At 39.1% G+C, this 20596-nt stretch overlaps 1 protein-coding gene across 1 annotated transcript in view; it reads right to left on the reverse strand.

Annotated features, from left to right (window-relative positions):
* Nucleotides 1-20596, reverse strand: part of ptprsa (protein tyrosine phosphatase receptor type Sa) — a 476646-nt gene that overhangs the window by 52723 nt on the left and 403327 nt on the right. Inside the window, exons 27-28 of the mRNA XM_072914629.1 lie at nt 19019-19138; nt 3753-3907 (exon numbers count right to left, since the gene is read on the reverse strand). Coding sequence (XP_072770730.1) covers nt 3753-3907; nt 19019-19138 — 275 coding nt within the window. The remainder of the gene's footprint in view (nt 1-3752; nt 3908-19018; nt 19139-20596) is intronic.

Below are 20596 nucleotides of genomic sequence, written 5' to 3' on the forward strand. Positions count from 1 at the left end.
CGGACGTGAAAACAGGCTGTCGACACGCCACTCAGGTCCGCATGGAGCTGGAGGGGGCGTGGCCTCCAGCTCTGCCTGAATTTCGGGAGATTTTCGGGAGAAAATTTGTCCCGGGAGGTTTTCGGGAGAGGCGCTGAATTTCGGGAGTCTCCCGGAAAATCCGGGAGGGTTGGCAACTATGAATATCAGCCCTAATAAATGAACAAAATGACCTGCTTCAGTGCAATTAATTGTAATGTATTGTTTGTTTTCAAGAAAAAAAAAAATAAAGCTGGGAAAAGTACAATTCATATGTACTAGCTGTGTTTCCATTGCCCCTAGAAATGTGCAAAACCTCAATATCGCCATAAGAAAGCGGAAATGGAAACACCCATATTTCAAAAAAACTTTTAAATATCACTAATATATTTTGGCGCTCTCACGAGGGTTTTTTTGAGACATTTCGATATTGAAGTTTCTCGGTGGCCTCGTGGTTAGAGCAGTGTTTTTCAACCACTGTGCCGCGGCACACTAGTATGCCGTGAGATACAGTCTGGTGTGCCGTGGGAGATTATCTAATTTCACCTATTTGGGTAAAAATTATTTTTTGCAAACCACTAATTATAGTCTGCAAATGATGTGTTGTTGTTGAGTGTCGGTGCTGTCTAGAGCTCGGCAGATTAAGCGTGTGATACTCTTCCATATCAGTAGGTGGCAGCCGGTAGCTAATTGCTTTGTAGATGTCGGAAAAGCGGGAGGCAGGGTCAGAGGTGGGTAGTAACGCGCTACATTTACTCCGTTACATCTACTTGAGTAACTTTTGGGATAAATTGTACTTCTAAGAGTAGTTTTAATGCAACTTACTTTTACTTTTACTTGAGTATATTTATAGAGAAGAAACGCTACTTTTACTCCGCTACTTTTATCTACATTCAGCTCGCTACTCGCTACTAATTTTTATCGATCTGTTAATGCACACTTTGTTTGTTTTGGTCTGTCAGACAGACCTTCAAAGTGCCTGCCTTACTGGTGACGTTTCACTCCGTTCCACCAATAAAATGCAGTCACTAGTGATGTTTGACTCCGTTCCACCAATCAAACAGAGCCAGGGGTCACATGACCTGACTTAAACAAGTTGAAAAACTTATTGGGGTGTTACCATTTAGTGGTCAATTGTACGGAATATGTACTGTACTGTGCAATCTACTAATACAAGTTTCAATCAATCAATCAAAAGTGTGAAGGAAAAAAGACACGTTTTTATTTCAACCGTACATTCCGTCAAAAGCCTAAAGACTGACTGCACAGTTCCTGTCTTCACAATAAAAGTGCCGCTCCATCGCGCCTGCACTTACAAAATAAGAGTCTCCGAAAGCCAGCGCAAACAAGCTAGCAAGCTACGGAATTTGCCGCCAATGTATTTCTTGTAAAGTGTGTGAAAACGAATATGGAAGCTGGACAAATAAAATGCCAAAAACCAACCACTTTCATGTGGTATTAGACAGAAAGGAGGAACTGGGTTAGAACACTGGGTTAGAGTGTCCGGCCTGAGATCGGTAGGCCGAGTCATACCAAAGACTATAAAAATGGGAGCCATTACCTCCCTGCTTGGCACTCAGCTTTAAGGGTTGGAATTGGGGGTTAAATCAACAAAAATGATTCCCGGGCGCGACCGCCGCTGCTGCTCACTGCTCCCCTCACCTGCCAGGCGGTGATCAAGGGTGATGGGTCAAATGCAGAGAATAATTTCGCCACACCTTCTTTTTCGCGGAAATTTCACATGCCTGAAAACCCTTCCTTGTGGTGTACATAACACGTCAAGGGGTTTTTAATCCACATTTTGCCTAGATGATGTTTTACAGGACGTTTTTCAAGCTGCTTTCTCTTCCGGATGCACCGTTTTGTGGACGGTCTTATTCACTGTACATCTTCTTTTTCTTCCTCACCATCTTTGTTGTAGTTTTTAGCGCTCCAAAGTCAACTGACAGATTAAGTTCGAACTATACGCTACTTTGTAGATGAATGAGCATGTACCAGCCAGTCAGAGGAAAATAATGAGCTTATTAACAACAGTGTTGGACTACAAGGCTCTCCGGGTAAAAAATCCACCATGTATGGAGATATTTAGAGGAAGTATGAAGGAAGGCAAGATTGTTATACAAATATGTCCGCAATGACTCCATGGTTTGAATTTAAATGTTCGGGACTTATGCAGATCCCAAATGCACAACAGCAGGTACTGATGGTAGTTTTCCATAATAGGTCTCCTTAAAGGTGCAAAGATCACACCCACACATGCTCCTTGTTCCCCAGAAAGGTACTAAAAATGAGTACTAATCAGTTATTTATAGAGATGTCCGATAATGGCTTTTTTGCTGATATCCGATATTTCGATATTGTCCAACTCTTAATTACCGATTCCGATATCAACTGATACCGATATATACAGTCGTGGAATTAACACATTATTATGCTTAAAACAAGGTTTTCCAAAATAAGTCAACTCAAGTTATGGGGAAAAAAATGCCAACATGGCACTGCCATATTTATTATTGAAGTCACAAAGTGCATTATTTTTTTTAACATGCCTCAAAACAGCAGCTTGGAATTTGGGACAAGCTCTCCCTGAGAGAGCATGAGGAGGTTAAGGTGGGGGGTGGGGGGGTGGGGGTATCGGGGGGTGTATATTGTAGCGTCCCAGAAGAGTTAGTGCTGCAAGGGGTTCTGGGTATTTGTTCTGTTGTGTTTATGTTGTGTTACAGTGCGGATGTTCTCCCGAAATGTGTTTGTCATTCTTGTTTGGTGTGGGTTCACAGTGTGGCACATATTTGTAACTGTTAAAGTTGTTTATACGGCCACCCTCAGTGTGACCTGTATGGCTATTGATCAAGTATGCATTGCATTCACTTGTGTGTGTGAAAAGCCGTAGATATTATGTGATTGGGCCGGCACGCAAAGGCAGTGCCTTTTAGGGTTTATTGGCGCTCTGTACTTCTCCCTACGTCCGTGTACACAGCGGCGTTTTAAAAAGTCATACATTTTACTTTTTGAAACAGATACCGATAATTTCCGATATTACATTTTAAAGCATTTATCGGCAGTGGGATATTATCGGACATCCCTAGTTATTTAGCTTCCCAACTTGTATTGTTTCCAAGATTACAAATTAATGTGAGCAGGAAACTCCACATAATACAAGTCGGTCATTATACACAAATTTTTGCAATACTTGATTAACTATGTTTATTAGGGACACGCCAATCAATCCACCACCGATCAATAGGTTCAATTCTGATTTCCTCTGGCGTACACTGTATTTATTTTTGGTGCTCTGAGTGACTCATTGTGTATCTCCATGCACTATGTGGAGCCGCTCTCCTAAGTTAATAATATACACTTTTTACAAGTATTATTATCACTGGAGGACATAGCTAAACACATTATATACCGAATAAGTGAGACTGACGGCAAAAACCAAAGGATTTAAATCAGTCGTAGATTTTTTGTTTAGTTAGACTGCACTATTGACTTTGTTTTGCTCAAACAATTGTATGTAATAAAAAAGAATAAGGTACTAGTTCAAATGTGGTGTTGATATACACAGTCAATAGCACTCATGTGTAAATACATTAAAACCATTTCAGTGTGATCTATATTCGTTGATCTCACTCATGGATGATCGGTATTATTAATTAGATTTTTAAGGGGAAAAGATGCACATTTAGTTTGACTTGAATGTCCGATGAGTTAACTGATGAATTACTGCTGCTGACCTGCAGTGGGTGATGATGGGTCCAGCGTCAGGCGGGTTGCAGGTCTTGACCCTGCGCAGGAAGGCCAGGAAGGGGGTCGGGTATTCCGGCACACCGTGGTCGGGCCACGCCGTGAACTGGAACTGGCGGACCTCACGTTTCTCGCTGGAGCCGTTCTAAGTAGGACAGAGAGGGCTTGGGTTGAATAAAATGGTCGTCCATAAAAGAAAGCATCAAAACCATGTTGGCGGGAAATTGGAAGGAGAAAAATTTGGTTTTGTTGGCCATTCATTGCTTCTTTAAACACTCTTGATTTGTATTTTACACCATTGCTGTAGTATACAGTAGAGAAGGCTTTCAGATGGTCTCGCGTGAGAGGAAAGAAGCGGGTTAGACATTTTGCAATGCAGTCTGCTGCAAATGATGGAAATCGCCATTCTACATAGCAACTAACATTGTGGTCAAAGTTGAAATTGCCAGAAAATACATTTTGGGATATTCAACACTCTACTGCAGTGTTTTTCAACCACTGTGCCGCGGCACCGTGAGATACAGTCTGGTGTGCCGTGGGAGATTATCTAATTTCACCTCCATCTATCCATTTTCTACCGCTTATTCCCTTAGGGGTGGCGGGGGGCGCTGGAGCCTATCTCAGCTACAATCGGGCTGAAGGCAGGGTACACCCTGGACAAGTCGCCACCTCATCGCAGGGCCAACACAGATAGACAGACAACATTCACACTCACATTCACACACTAGGGCCACTTTAGTGTTGCCAATCAACCTATTCCCAGGTGCATGTTTTTGGAGGTGGGAGGAAGCCGGAGTACCCGGAGGAAACCCACGCAGTCACGGGGAGAACATGCAAACTCCATACAGAAAGATCCCGAGGCCGGGATTGAACTCACGACTACTCAGGACCTTCGTATTGTGAGGCAGACGCACTAACCCCTCTTCCACCGTGCTGCGCTCTAATTTCACCTATAAGGGTTAAAAATATTTTTTGCAAACCAGTAATTATAGTCTGCAAATGATGTGTTGTTGTTGAGTGTCTGTGTTGTCTAGAGCTCGGCAGAGTAACCGTGTAATACTCTTCCATATCAGTAGGTGGCAGCCAGTAGCTAATTGCTTTGTAGATTTCGGAAACAGCGGGAGGCAGTGTGCAGGTAAAAAGGTATCTAATGCTTAAACCAAAAATAAACAAAAGGTGAGTGCCCCTAAGAAAAGGCATTGAAGCTTAGGGAAGGCTATGCAGAACGAAACTAAAACTGAACTGGCTACAAAGTAAACAAAAACAGAATGCTGGACGACAGCAAAGACTTACTGTGGAGCAAAGACGGCGTCCACAATGTACATCCGAACATGACATGACAATCAACAATGTCCCCACAAAGAAGGATAAAAACAACTGAAATATTCTTGACTGCTAAAACAAAGTAGATACAGGAAATATCGCTCAAAGGAAGACATGAAACTGCTACTGGAAAATACCATAAAAAGAGAAAAAGCCACCAAAATAGGAGCGCAAGACAAGAACTAAAACACTACACACAGGAAAACAGCAAAAAACTCAAAATAAGTCATGGCGTGATGTGACAGGTGGTGACAGTACACCTACTTTGAGACAAGAGCTATAGTGATGCATGGTTTGGTTATGGTTTGAATTCATATCCAACAATTGCGACAATTACTTTTTACTGTCAACAGAGTTTCGTTTTTTAATGATTTCTGCTGGTGGTGTGCCTCCGGATTTTTTCAACGCAAAAAATGTGCCTTGGCTCAAAAAAGGTTGAAAAACACTGCTCTACTGCCATCTAAAGTCGATAGTGCACGACCCCAAATTCGTCACATTTCATGTGTCAGTTAAACAACGACAAATGGGGCCATATGAATCCACTTTTGTACTGTAGTAGTTTTTATATATTTAAAGCTGGGCTACCTAAGTTATATCTTTAACTAACAAAAATCATACAGTATATCATAACTGTAATTATTTCTGAAAAAAATCGTACGTCTGCGTGCTGCCTGTGCCTTATAATTATGTATTTTAGTAAATAAAACCCCGGAAGACAAAATCATTTGTCTTTGCGGCGGTCAGCCCCTTCAGATCCAACCACAGGATTTAGAGAAAGGAGGGGTGAGCAGAGCCCACGTAGGAGCCTCCTCATTGGCTGGCGCGATACATAGTGAAGCGCGTGCACGGTGCGAACTTGTTTTTAGTAAGGCACGGCTGCCGAACACCCACCTGGAAAGATCGCAATACCTGCGCTTGCTGTTACGACATATACTGCTAAACAATTCAAAAAGAGGGAATCAGAGGAAGAAAAGAAAGGTACCGTATTTTTCGGACTATAAGTCGCAGTTTTTTTTCATAGTTTGGCCGGGCTCCAGTGCGATTTATATATGTTTTTTTCCTTCTTTATTATGCATTTTCGGCAGGTGCGACTTATACTCCGGTGCGACTTATACTCCGAAAAATACGGTATTATTATTATTATTTATTTGTATTTTTTTTTTTGTCATAAAGAAATACAATCATGTGTGCTTACGGACTGTATCCCTGCAGACTGTATTGATCTATATTGATATATAATGTATATATTGTGTTTTTATGTTGGTTTAATAACAAAAAATGAAATAGAATAAAAATATATATATATATATTTTTTTTTTTCTTGTTCGGCCCGGTACCAATCGGTCCATGGACCGGTATCAGGCCGTGGCCCGGTGGTTGGGGACCACTGCTGTAGAGAACAAACTTGAATAAAAATTGGTTCGCCGTATTCAAGATAAAGGGCATTGCGGACTAAATTTAGACTGCTAACCTTCTAGACAGGTAACGTAATGTTACATTTTCCTATATTGTGTGTGTATCCTTTTGCGTAACGACGTGTGTTACCGATAGTTTGCAACAAAATACGAACTAGGGGAGCTTTCGATGCAACTTCAGACTCGGGTTGTACGGTATACCGGTATTAGTTTAGTACCGCGATACTAATGAATTATATTCGGTACTATACCGCCTCTGAAAAGTACCGGTCCGCCATCCCCCCGCGTCTCCATAGTCGTCACGTTGTGTCATTGGTGTAAAAGAAAGTGCATCTCTATCCTCCTTCAAAACCGCACTAAAAGAACACCTCCAGGCAACTTTAATCCTTGACTAACCGCCTCGCCTCACCACATCCCTCCTCCCCGGATTGTAAATAATCAAATGTAAATAATCAAATGTACAGTATATACTTGTTCTTATGCTTTCTGAGCTCAGTATGTTCACTGCTCGCTGTACATATCCTACCAAGTGAGACCTACACTGTTACAATGTCCATTTCTCAGATGATATAATTGTTGATGACTAAAGTATGCTGATGGCAACCCAACCTAACCCCAATAAATCAATCAATGCTGGTTTACGAGCAGACGAGCATGTTCGGCAGCGCACAATCACAGAGTACTTACAAGCAGACACAGTGTGTAGACAGAAAAGGGAGAACGGACGCATTTTGGCTTAAAGGGGAACATTATCACAATTTCAGAAGGGTTAAAACCATTAAAAATCAGTTCCCAGTGGCTTATTTTATTTTTCGAAGTTTTTTTCAAAATTTTACCCATCACGCAATATCCCTAAAAAAAGCTTCAAAGTGCCTGATTTTAACCATCGTTATATACACCCGTCCATTTTCCTGTGACGTCACATAGTGATGCCGATACAAACAAACACGGCGGATAGAACAGCAAGTTTATAGCGACATTAGCTCGGATTCAGACTCGGATTTCAGCGGCTTAAGCGATTCAACAGATTACGCATGTATTGAAACGGATGGTTGTAGTGTGGAGGCAGGTAGCGAAAACGAAATTGAAGAAGAAACTGAAGCTATTGAGCCATATCGGTTTGAACTGTATGCAAGCGAAACCGACGAAAACGACACGACAGCCAGCGACACGGGAGAAAGCGAGGACGAATTCGGCGATCGCCTTCTAACCAACGATTGGTATGTGTTTGTTTGGCATTAAAGGAAACTAACAACTATGAACTAGGTTTACAGCATATGAAATACATTTGGCAACAACATGCACTTTGAGAGTGCAGACAGCCCAGTTTTCATCAATTAATATAATCTGTAGACATACCCTCATCCGCTCTCTTTTCCTGGGGGTCTGGCGGCAGATTTCTTTGACTTTATCGTTGGAAATGCATCTGCTTTGAGTGTCGCAGGATATCCACACATTCTTGCCATCTCTGTCGTAGCATAGCTTTCGTCGGTAAAGCGTGCGGAGCAAACGTCCAATTTCTTGCCACTTTCGCATCTTTGGGCCACTGGTGCAACTTGAATCCGTCCCTGTTCGTGTTGTTACACCCTCCGACAACACACCGACGAGGCATGATGTCTCCAAGGTACGGGAAACAGTCGAAAAAACGGAAAATAACAGAGCTGATTTGACTCGGTGTTTGTAATGTGTTTGAGAAAATGGCAGACTGCTTCCCGATAGAGCGAATAATAGAAAGGCGTTTAATTCGCCAAAATTCACCCATTTAGAGTTCGGAAATCGGTTAAAAAAATATATGGTCTTTTTCCTGCAACATCAAGGTATATATTGACGCTTACATAGGTCTGGTGATAATGTTCCCCTTTAAAAACTAACGATAAAGGTGACGTTATAACACTGAAACGCCCTCAGGAAGAGGTGATTTAAGACATGGCTAGCTAGCTATCGGCTAACGTCCAGCCCCAGTCGGCAGTGTTTTAGCTACTTCTAAATCACTAATCCTCGCTTCCATCGCGGCAAATAAAGTACGTTTCTCACAGGTATCAGCCCTGCAGGACGAGGAATAGCTAAACAATAGCTAAACATGTTTCACTACACACCGTAGCTCACCGGCATCAAAATGTAAACAAACGCCATTGGTGGATCTACACCTAACATCCACTGTAATGATATCAAGTACAGTAGCGTATCTAGTCGATACTACTATGATTATGTCCATATTGTTTGGCATCACAACATCTTCTTTTGATTGAGAAGTTTATTGACATCTTAAAGAATGTAATCCTTGGCAAATGGATGGCACAACAAGCCAAAAGGCTTGTTTCCATTGTGGTCCATTAAATATTCTTTAGTTTAAAAAAAAATATATATATTATGTTTATAAACTCAGTAAATATGTCCCTGGACACATGAGGACTTTGAACATGACCAATGTATGATCCTGTAATGACATGGTATCAGATTGATACCCAAATTTGTGGTATCATCCAAAACTAATGTAAAGTATCAAACAACAGAAGAATAAGTGATTATTACATTTTAACAGAAGTGTCGATGTTAAAAGAAAAAGTAAGCAGATATTAACAGTAAATGAACAAATAGATTAATAATTCATTTTCTACCACTTGTCCTTAATAATTTTGACAAAATAATAGAATGATAAATGACACAATATGTTACTGCATATGTCAGCAGACTAAATTAGGAACCTTTGTTTGTTTACTTACTACTAAAAGACAAGTTGTCTCGTGTGTTCACTATATTATTTAAGAACAAGCTTACAATAAGAAACATATGTTTAATGTACCCTAAGATTTTTTGTTAAAATAAAGCCAATAATGCAATTTTTTGTGGTCCCTAGGGATGTCCTATGATGGCTTTTTGCCGATATCCGATATTCCGATATTGTCCAACTCTTTAATTACCGATACCGATATCAACCGATATATGCAGTCGTGGAATTAAAACATTATTATGCCTAATTTGGACAACCAGGTATGGTGAAGATAAGGTACTTAAAAAAAAATAATTCTTGAATAAAAAAAGAAAGTAAAACAATATAAAAACAGTTACATAGAAACTAGTAATTAATAAAAATTAGGAAAATTAACTGTTAAAGGTTAGTACTATTAGTGGACCAGCAGCACGCACAATCATGTGTGCTTACGGACTGTATCCCTGCAGACTGTATTGATATATATTGATATATAATGTAGGAACCAGAATATTAATAACAGAAAGAAACAACCCTTTTGTGTGAATGAGTGTGAATGAGTGTAAATGGGGGAGGGAGGTTTTTTGGGTTGGTGCACTGATTGTAAGTGTATCTTGTGTTTTTTATGTTGATTTAATAAAAAAAAAAAAAAAAAAAAAAAACAACAACAAAAAAAAATGATACCGATAATTAACAAAAACGATACCGATAATTTCCGATATTACATTTTAACGCATTTATCGGCATCCTTAGTGGTCCCCCTTATTTAGAAGTGAAGTGAAGTGAATTATATTTTATATAGCGCTTTTTCTCTAGTGACTCAAAGCGCTTTACATAGTGAAACCCAATATCTAAGTTACTTTTAAACCAGTGTGGGTGGCACTGGGAGCAGGTGGGTAAAGTGTCTTGCCCAAGGACACTACGGCAGTGACTAGGATGGCGGAAGCGGGGATCGAACCTGCAACCCTCAAGTTGCTGGCACGGCCGCTCTACCAACTGAGCTATACGGCCCCAAAAGTAAAGTAGAAAAGTATCGAAAAGTACCGAAACGTATCGAAATACAATTTGGTACAGGTACCAAAACATTGGTATGGGGACAACACTACTTCCGACTGTCAACAACCTCCACGTGTGCACGCATCGCTCTCGTTTGCGATTTGGTGCACTTCCAGAGAGGAGACTGGGAGGGACTATCAGTCAGGGGCGGTATTTACAGCTTGAATCCTACCTGGTGACACAGGATTCAAGTACTCCAGCTTTAATATATGAAAAAATGATCAAGAAGACGTTTGACCAGGATAAGAGAATACAAATCTCTATGCATCTTTCTGTCCTCCTCTCTCATAGCTCTAATAGAGGTACAGTTTGCATTTCAATGCCACATTCCTGCTTTCCTGACAGAGCTTTCTTCTCCCCTTGCTGAATAAATGAATACACGAGTGTGGTAATTACAAGCAAACTGGCCTACTTCTTATTTTTATGGATTTTCTTTGGACGCTCCCTGATTTTTTGATGCTTGAGCTGCCGGCACAAAACGTGACAAGCTGTTGTTTTTCTATCTGGGAAACAAGTTTGCATCTCTGCTGGAAAGGCATACATATGAATCGGTGACCACGGTGACTGCTTTAAAGATGCGGGGTGTGTTAGTTTGGCGTGCGTCCGCTGCCCACCGCCCACCCTCCATCCTGCTAAATCTATTTTTTCCCTCACCGAGCTGCAAGCTTTAAAAAAAAAAAATAAAAAAAAAAAGAGCCCCGGTTTTCTGCTATATGGCTTTGCACAGATCCAATTAAAGCAAGGTCACATTGTGTGATAATGTGCGCGTGACGGTGCAAGTGGTGCTTGCGATGTCTCCTTTAATTAAACACTTGATCTCTCTTTGTGCCTTTTTGTCTCTTCAAGCGCGTTTTTTAGGAGAACCTGTGACGATGTTAAAATGTGCACGTACGTGTTTGTGCATGGCATTGTTCCAGTGCTGGGTGAGCCGGATGTGCAATTTTCATTTTCCAAATCAAAATAGCATTGTAGTTGGAATAAAAAATATGAAGTAAACATTTTGGGGGTTTGTTGCAATGGCAGGTTTTTAATAGAGATGTCCGATAATAGCCTTTTTTACCGATATCCCGATATTGTCCAACTCTTAATTACCGATACCGATATCAACCGATACCGATATATACAGTCGTGGAATTAACACATTATTATGCCTAATTTTGTTGTGATGCATTAAACAATGTAACAAGGTTTTCCAAAATAAATCAACTCAAGTTATGGAAAAAAAATGCCAACAAGGCACTGCCATATTTATTATTGAAGTCACAAAGTGCATTATTTTTTTTAACATGCCTCAAAACAGCAGCTTGGAATTTGGGACATGCTCTCCCTGAGAGAGACTATGAGGAGGTTGAGGTGGGCGGGGTTGGGGAGGGGGGCGCGGGGTTGAGGTGGGGAGTAGCGGGGGGTGTATATTGTAGCGTCCCAGAAGTGTTAGTGCTGCAAGGGTTTCTGGGTATTTGTTCTGTTGTGTTTATGTTGTGTTACGGTGCGGATGTTTTCCCGAAATGTGTTTGTCATTGTTGTTTGGTGTGAGTTCACAGTGTGGCACATATTTGTAACAGTGTTAAAGTTGTTTATATGGCCACCCTCAGTGTGACCTGTATGGCTGTTGACCAAGTATGCATTAACTTGTGAATTTGAAAAGCCGTAGATATTATGTGACTGGGCCGGCACGCAAAGGCAGTGCCTTTAAGGTTTATTGGCGCTCTGTACCTCTCCCTACGTCCGTGTACACAGCAGCATTTTAAAAAGTCATACATTTTACCTTTGAAACTGATACCGATAATTATGAAACCGATACCGATAATTTCCGATATTACATTTCAAAGCAGTTATCGGCCGATAATATCGGCAGTTCGATATTATCGGACATCCCTAGTTTTTAATTTTAAATACTGCATCAGTGAAAACAAAAAAAAAGCAAATAAAGAGGGACTACTTTATTAAACTTTTAGAAAAAATCGAAATGGTCAAATCTTTTAAAAATAACAAACTAAAATCCAGAATGCCTGATTGTTATAAAAACTATGGAGATGGTTACTTTTCACATTTGAATTGATAGGCTACCAATTCATGGTACCTGAGAATCGATATTGGGACCACTTTTCGGTACTTATTTTACTACTTGTAAATAAATCTGCATTTATTTATTAATAAATACAATCTTATTATTTTTTAGCATGTAACAGTGAGCTGATTATGATACCTGTGCAGGCCAGTTGTTATATACTGTTTTCTTACACTTCTGAGTCTCATTTGCAAGTACTATGTAGTAGATTTTGCAAATTCCAAGACGTTAGATTGCAGTAGTGTATAAACTCCAGTGTGTCGACTCATCAGGGAGTAGTCTTTTGTCGTTAAGCTGAATATAGTTTTTTGTGGCGCCCTACAAGGTGTTTATACTGTTAAGTATTATGCTTATTACACACCAGCTATTTGATTGTAACGTGCATCTTAGTTGTAGTATTTGTTACCAAATTTGGAGGTGTTGAAATCGCCATGTAAATTTAACCCATGATAATCAGTAGTATCGGACTGCCGATATTATCGGCTGATAAATGCTTTAAAATGTAATATCGGAAATTATCGGTATCGGTTTCAAAAAGTAAAATGTATGACTTTTTAAAACACCGCTGTACGGAGTGGTACACGTACAGAGCGCCAATAAACCTTAAAGGCACTGCCTTTGCATGCCGGCCCAATCACATAATATCTACAGATTTTCACACACACAAGTGCATGCAATGCATACTTGGTCAACAGCCATACAGGTCACACTGAGGGTGGCCGTACAAACAACTTTAACACTGCTACAAATATGCGCCACACTGTGAACCCACACCAAACAAGAATGACAAACATATTTCGGGAGAACATCCGCACCGTAACACAACATAAACACAACAGAACAAATACCCAGAACCTCTTGCAGCACTAACTCTTTCGGGACGCTACAATATACACCCCCCGCTACCAAAACCCCACTCCCCCCCGACCCCGCCCACCTCAACCTCCTCATGCTCTCTCAGGGAGAGCATGTCCCAAATTCCAAGCTGCTGTTTTGAGGCATTTTAAAAAAAATAACGCACTTTGTGACTTCAATAATAAATATGGCAGTGCCATGTTGGCATTTTTTTTTGCATAACTCGAGTTGATTTATTTTGGAAAACCTTGTTACATTGTTTAATGCATCCAGCGGGGCATCACAACTAAATTAGGCATAATAATGTGTTAATTCCACAACTGTATAGATTGGTATCGGTTGATATCGGAATCGGTAATTAAGAGTTGGACAATATCGGAAAATCGGATATCGGTAAAAAAGCCATTATCGGACAACTCTACTAATCAGTAGTTTGTCTATGACAAATGCAATGTAAATTAGCATCGAGCTAGCGCATTTTGAAAAGTGGAGCCTAACTGTACTTTGGAGTGTTTTTTTTTAAATCCGGCATACTTGCTTTGTTGGCATGTAAAATTGCAACATTTGCCCGCCAAGTGTTAGAGTGGGCCGAGTCTGCAACCAGACGTGACATCGCATGCAACAAAGGTATCAACATTTGTTACCGTTTGATTTGAAATGAATCGATATCCTGGTAGGACAGACAGAATTTTGCCTGTGCCTATTAAAGTACGGAATTCGGTACCCATCCCCAAACACCATTTTCATTTCATGCGTTGGATCCTCACTCATTTGTTATTATATAAAACAAAACTATTATCGTTAAATGTTTGCAACATAAATTTACCTTAAAATACCACCATAAATTACAGGGGCTGGCTATAATTTTTTTTATATCTGGAAGACGACATCTAAAAAGGGCTGAATACCCGCTAAATATAACGAAAAAGTTGGCAACACCGATCCCTCCCTGCTATATCTTCTTATTCTCTGGCAAACCAGTGATATATGAGGTGTGTTAAGAAGCAAAGTTAGGTTGCCAACTACTTTACAACGAGCTAAAATCACAGACTGTCCCATTTATATTGTGTTTATGAGCGAGGGCGAACGAGTAGCGGCAAATCTATCTAAATAAAAATGTACAGGAAACACTGAGTTAAAAAACGCGTTACGACAAACATGATGAATAGATGCTCGGCACAGACACTCTTTTTGTTAATGCACATAATTAGACTGCAAGCAAACAACATGCTGCATGAAGTTAGGAATAAAGACAAATGTGTGGCACTGCAGAAGTTGGCGATCCGATCACCCAAGCTGCGTTGAGATCGGACTAAGCCAAACTATCTCGAGGTAATGTTGCCATTTTTAATGCCAACAAAGAAATTGACTCAAAAATGTGCTAGCTTGATGCTAATATACATTGGCTTTGCTATTAACATTCGACTGATTAGCAATTTTACATGGCGATTTCAACACCTCCACTGCAAAAACTGAAATCTAAGTAAGATTAAATATCTCAAATAAGGGTGATATTTGCTTATTTTCTGTCGGATAAGATAATTCTTCTCACTAAGCTTATTTTCTGTTAGTGTTTTACTTGTTTTAAGTGATTTGGTCCTAAATGATCTCAGTAAGATATTACAGCTTGTTGCTGAGATGTTATGACCTATATTGGGGGTCAGCAAACTGCGGTTCTAGAGCCGCATGCGGCTCTTTACCGCCGCCCTAGTGGCTCTCTGGAGCTTTTTCAAAAATGTATGAAAAATGGAAAAAGATGAGGGGGAAAAAAATATTTTTTGTTTTAGTATGTTTTCGGTAGGAGGACAAACATGACACAAACCTCCCTAATTGTTATAAAGCACACTGTTTATATTAAACATGCTTCACTGATTCGAGTATTTGGCGAGCGCCGTTTTGTCCTACTAATTTTGGCGGTCCTTGAACTCACCTTAGTTTGTTTACATATATAACTTTCTCCGACTTCCTAGGACGTGTTTTATCCTTTTTCTGTCTCATTTTGTCCACCAAACTTTTAACTTTGTGCATGAATGCACAAAGGTGAGTTTTGTCGATGTTATTGACATGTGTAGAGTGCTAATCAGACATATTTGGTCACTGCATGACTGCAAGCTAATCGATGCTAACACGCTATTTAGGCTAGCGATATGTACATATTGCATCATTATGCCTCATTTGTAGCTACATTTGAGGTCATTTAGTTTCCTTTAAGTCCTCTTAATTCAATGTATATCTCATGACACACTATATGGCTTTTAATTTTTTGCGGCTCCAGACAAATGTGTTTTTGTATTTTTGGTCCAATATGGCTCTTTCAACATTTTGGGTTGCCGACCCCTGACCTATATTGAGTAAAACATGCTTGAAACTAGAATATCAACTGTTGCAAAGCTGTGTCATCATTTTTTTAATTTATTTTTTTAATACATTGTAGGACTTTGAGGTTGTTTACTCAATGTGAAGTGCTTTTTACAAATAAAATCTATTATTATTATTATTATTATTATTATCAACACTCACAAGTATAAAACTACTTTTTTAAAGTAATCATTTCTTATTGCAAGCATGAACACTTTTTTTTTAAACTTTGACACAATTGTGTCTCATAATTAAAACAGACGACAGCCAAATGGACTTTGCTGTTTTATTTTCAATGAAACAATAGAAAATGTAAAACTAAACTAAACTCATTTAGTAGTACAGTTGTTATTAGTGAGAATATACTTATTTGAAGGTATTTTTGGGTTCATTGAGGTTAGCTAATTTTACTTGTTTTGGAAATGTTATTGTTCTATTGGTAATTTTCCTTAGTTCGAATAAAATACCCCTAATGTTTGTATTTTTTATTCTTGTTTTTGAACACTGACTTTTTGCAGTGTCCAAATTTGGTAATGGAAACCACAACAAAGGTGCATGTTACAATCAAACAGCTGGTGCGTAATAAGTACAGTATTGACACTTGTAGGGCGCAACAAAAAAAGACACCATAAACTAAACACGACTGGACTTGCAACTTTAAATACAACTTAACGTCATACTTCCATATGAGACTCAGAAATGTGTTATGAAACAAGATACAACAACTAGTCAGCAGTTATCAGAATCAGCTATTTTTTAAATGTTGCAATAAATGTTTTTATTGTAATACCAAAACCAATTAATATTTACTAACACACAAGTAGCAAAAACTGGTATGGTTGAGTACCGGTATCGATTCAAATGTGTACAGTACCCATCCCGAGGTACATCTCATGTATTGAGGGGACTTTATGTCATGTTGTGAAGGGATGGGGCCTAATTTCCCACCTATGCTAACATGTGCATCTTTTCATTTAGTTTGCCTCGGCACTCAGTCTCTGCTTTTGTGTGTGCGCTCCAGCAATCTGCCAATTATGTATATTGAGTTTCTCTTCTCTTCTCTGCTCACTTTACCTAAGTGCTCCAATTTGGCAGACACACAATAATAGATGATGCATTGAGGTGAGTGCGAGTTGAACAACTGAAGGCGAACGTGTGAAGAGCACACACAATCGTTAGCTACACGTTACACACAAACTACAAACAGGATGTAATTCACGCCATTTTTGTTCTTGCATGTATGCATACAGTTTAACAGCCAGACCTAGACCAGGGGTGTCAAATTCGTTTTCACTGAGGGCCACGTTGCAGTTATGGCCGCTCGTAATTGTAAATATACTCTATATGAATGTAAATGTACTAACGCCTCATTGTTTTTTCTATTTTTTACTGATGTATAACTTACTTTTGACTCATTTGTCAAGGTGACAAGCAGATATCTAGTTTAGGGTGCGTTGATCCAATATTGGTCCAATAACAAAGTTAAAGTTAAAGTACCAATGATTGTCACACACACACACACTAGGTGTGGTGAAATTTGTCCTCTGCATTTGACCCATCCCCTTGTTCACCCCCTGGGAGGTGAGGGGAGCAGTGGGCAGCAGCGGTGGCCGCGCCCGGGAATCATTTTTGGTGACCGCTAAATGGTAACACCCGAATAAGTTTTTCAACTTGTTTAAGTCCACGTAAATCAATTCATGGTATGTATGTATGTATGTATGTATATATATATATATATATATATATATATATATATATATATATATATATATATATAAGTATGTATATATATATATATAAGTATGTATATATGTATGTGTGTACTGTATGTATGAATAAATATACACACTATATATCTATATAAATACACACGCACACTGTATATGTATATATATATATCTATATAAATACACACGCACACTGTATATATATATATATATATATATATATATATATATATATATATATATATACTGTGTATATATGTATATATATATATATATATATATATATATATATATATATATATATATATATATATATGTGTATATATATATATATATATATATATATATGTCTTAATTAGATTATCCAAAAAATAATGCTCGATACCGTGGTAGAGCGCAATATATGTATGTGTGGGGAAAAAAACAATAAAAGGCTATTGATGCTGTCATCTAGCAAAGCTGAATTCGACCAAGCAACCCCCCCGTACCAAAAAGCACTTGATGAAAGCGGATACAACTTCCCCCTCACCTATGAACCCACGCCAGGAAACCAACCAAAAAAGAGCAGAAAACGAAACAACATTATCTGGTACAACCCCCCATACAGCAAAAATGTCTCAACTAATATTGGCCACAAATTCCTCACTCTGATCGACAAACACTTCCCCAAAGGCAACACCCTAAGAAAAGTATTCAACAAGAACAGCATTAAATTGAGCTACAGCTGTATGAACAATATACGACAAATTATTTCAAATCACAACAAAGCAATTGCAAAGGAGCCGTCTGCCCTTAGACAAAGTGAATCCAAAACCAACAAAGGCTGCAACTGTCGCAAGAAACCTGATTGTCCTCTCAACGGGGGGTGCTTACAAACATCAGTCGTTTACCAATCAAAGGTAACACGCAAGGACATTAACACATCTGACACGTATGTAGGATTAACCGAGGGAGAGTTCAAAGCCAGATGGAACAATCACAAGGCTTCTTTCAGGAACCAAAGCCAGCGGAATACTACAGAACTCAGCAAGCACATTTGGAACCTCAAAGACAATAATGTTGAATATTCAATAACATGGCAAATTCTTGCATCCAGCACACCTTACAACAGTGGTAATAAAAGATGCAACCTATGCTTGAAAGAGAAACTGTTTATTATATACCGCCCAGACCTGTCATCCCTCAACAAGCGCAGCGAAATTGTATCAGCATGCCGTCACAGATGGAAACACCTCCTAGGTAACACATGAGCCAATCACCACGCCCCTATGCCTGCCTGTACCTACCCGTTCTGTGCCCTATATAAACTGTGGTATGTGAATGCTTCTATTAAAATCTCCTGATGATTGAGGGAACCCCTCATGAAACAGGCCTGTAGAGATGAAGTAGTCTTGTGATTTTTTTCCCCACACATACATATATATATATATATATATATATATATATATATATATATATGCACGCACACACACACACCTAAAATGTGGAATAGTCTTTTTGAACGTTGGCAATTGAAAGTATTTTATCTCCACTATTTAATTAGAATTATTGATTGTTTTTATTATGACTGTAATTTGAATTATGATTATTTTATTTTTGCCTCTTGCAATTGCTTTGCGTACAAATTGTTCTCTATAAAGAAAAAACTTGCTTTGCTTTATTATTTGAGTAGCGGAAATATGTAAACTATTGTGTTCTTGTTCATCTTTTAGAAAGAAAAAAAAAAAAGGAAGAATGATTTTACCTTGTGCAAGGAGAAGGTGCGGACACAGAAAGTGGCCAATTCGATGGTGTCCAACAGGGTCACTTGGGTCATACCGTAGGTTTCAGTGCCACGACTGGGCCAGTACTGGTCACACTTGATCTGTGAAAGACGAGAAAGGATTTAAATAGCATCTCCAATAAACACGATGCAAAAAAAAAAAAAAAGGTTTTAAAAACATGCCCAATGTGACTGAAATATATCGAAAGAAGCACAGAGCTCATCTCACACATCCATGGCCCCCTGTGGATTAAAACACCAGTGAGAGCTGATAGAAACTGCAGGGAAGCTTCTCTCCACAGCAAAAATACAATAACGCTGCCACAGAAACACAATTCCCATCTAAACCCGACCCTATATCTTACACGGAATAAAACATGAACTATATATATTTTATTCTATAGCTGTTCAAATAACAAGCCTTTACGTTAACATGCTTGTGCAGCAGGCCTGCAAAAAGCACTTAGCTGCCCTTTGCTCGTACATCTCCTTCAATACGACGCGACACGCCGGAAGACATCCTCTCTCCCATTTCCTGCTCCAGCTGACATTGAGTGTCCTGCGGCCACGTGTCCTGATGGCGCCTGACAGTGGAGGACAGCGCCTGTCAGGATGGCGCGCAGGTAAACAACCCAGGTGGTTCAGGAGGGAGGAGAATGAAGTGGAGACACTCGGGGGGGAAGAGAGCCTGATGTTGACACTGCTTGGGCTTGACGGGATGAAGTCAGGTTTGCCTTTTTGACATTCTGACAAGTCCACTTGTTCGGAGGAAATTACCTTTTCACACATGAGTGTATTTTTTTTTTTTTTTTTTTTGCCTGGCCATCTGCACTCTCTGGTTGAAAAATGCCTCAAGTGACAGATAACATAGTAAGTAACATATTTTTCGGACTATAAGTCGCAGTTTTTTTTCATAGTTTGACCGGGCTCCAGTGCGACTTATATATGTTTTTTTCATTTTATATTATGCATTTTCGGCAGGTGCGACTTATACTCCGGTGCGACTTATACTCTGAAAAATACGGAAAACAACATACTAAAGGCGTAGTCTTAAACCAGCTTATGTACACTGCAAAAACTGAAATCTAAGTAAGATTAAATATCTCAAATAAGGGTGATATTTGCTTATTTTCTGTCTGATAAGATAATTCTTCTCACTAAGCAGATTTTATGTTAGTGTTTTACTCGTTTTAAGGGTTTTGGTCCTAAATGATCTCAGTTAGATATTACAGCTTGTTGCTAAGATTTGATGACCTATATTGAGTAAAACATGCTTGAAACTAGAATATCAACTGTTGCAAAGCTGTGTCATCAACACTCACAAGTATAAAACTGTTTTTTCAAAGTAATCATTTCTTATTTCAAGCATGAAATAATAAATCATGACTTTGACACAATTGTGTCTCATAATTAAAACGGATGACAGCCAAATGGACTTTGCTGTTTTATTTTCAATGAAACAATAGAAAATACGTACTCATATAGTAGTACAGTTGGCACAGTACAGTAAACTGACAGTTAATATTTAAACATTGAACATGTGACATTTCTAACAATTTT

Source organism: Nerophis lumbriciformis, linkage group LG14, assembly GCF_033978685.3.
Source record: "Nerophis lumbriciformis linkage group LG14, RoL_Nlum_v2.1, whole genome shotgun sequence".
In the NCBI taxonomy this organism is placed as follows: domain Eukaryota; kingdom Metazoa; phylum Chordata; class Actinopteri; order Syngnathiformes; family Syngnathidae; genus Nerophis; species Nerophis lumbriciformis.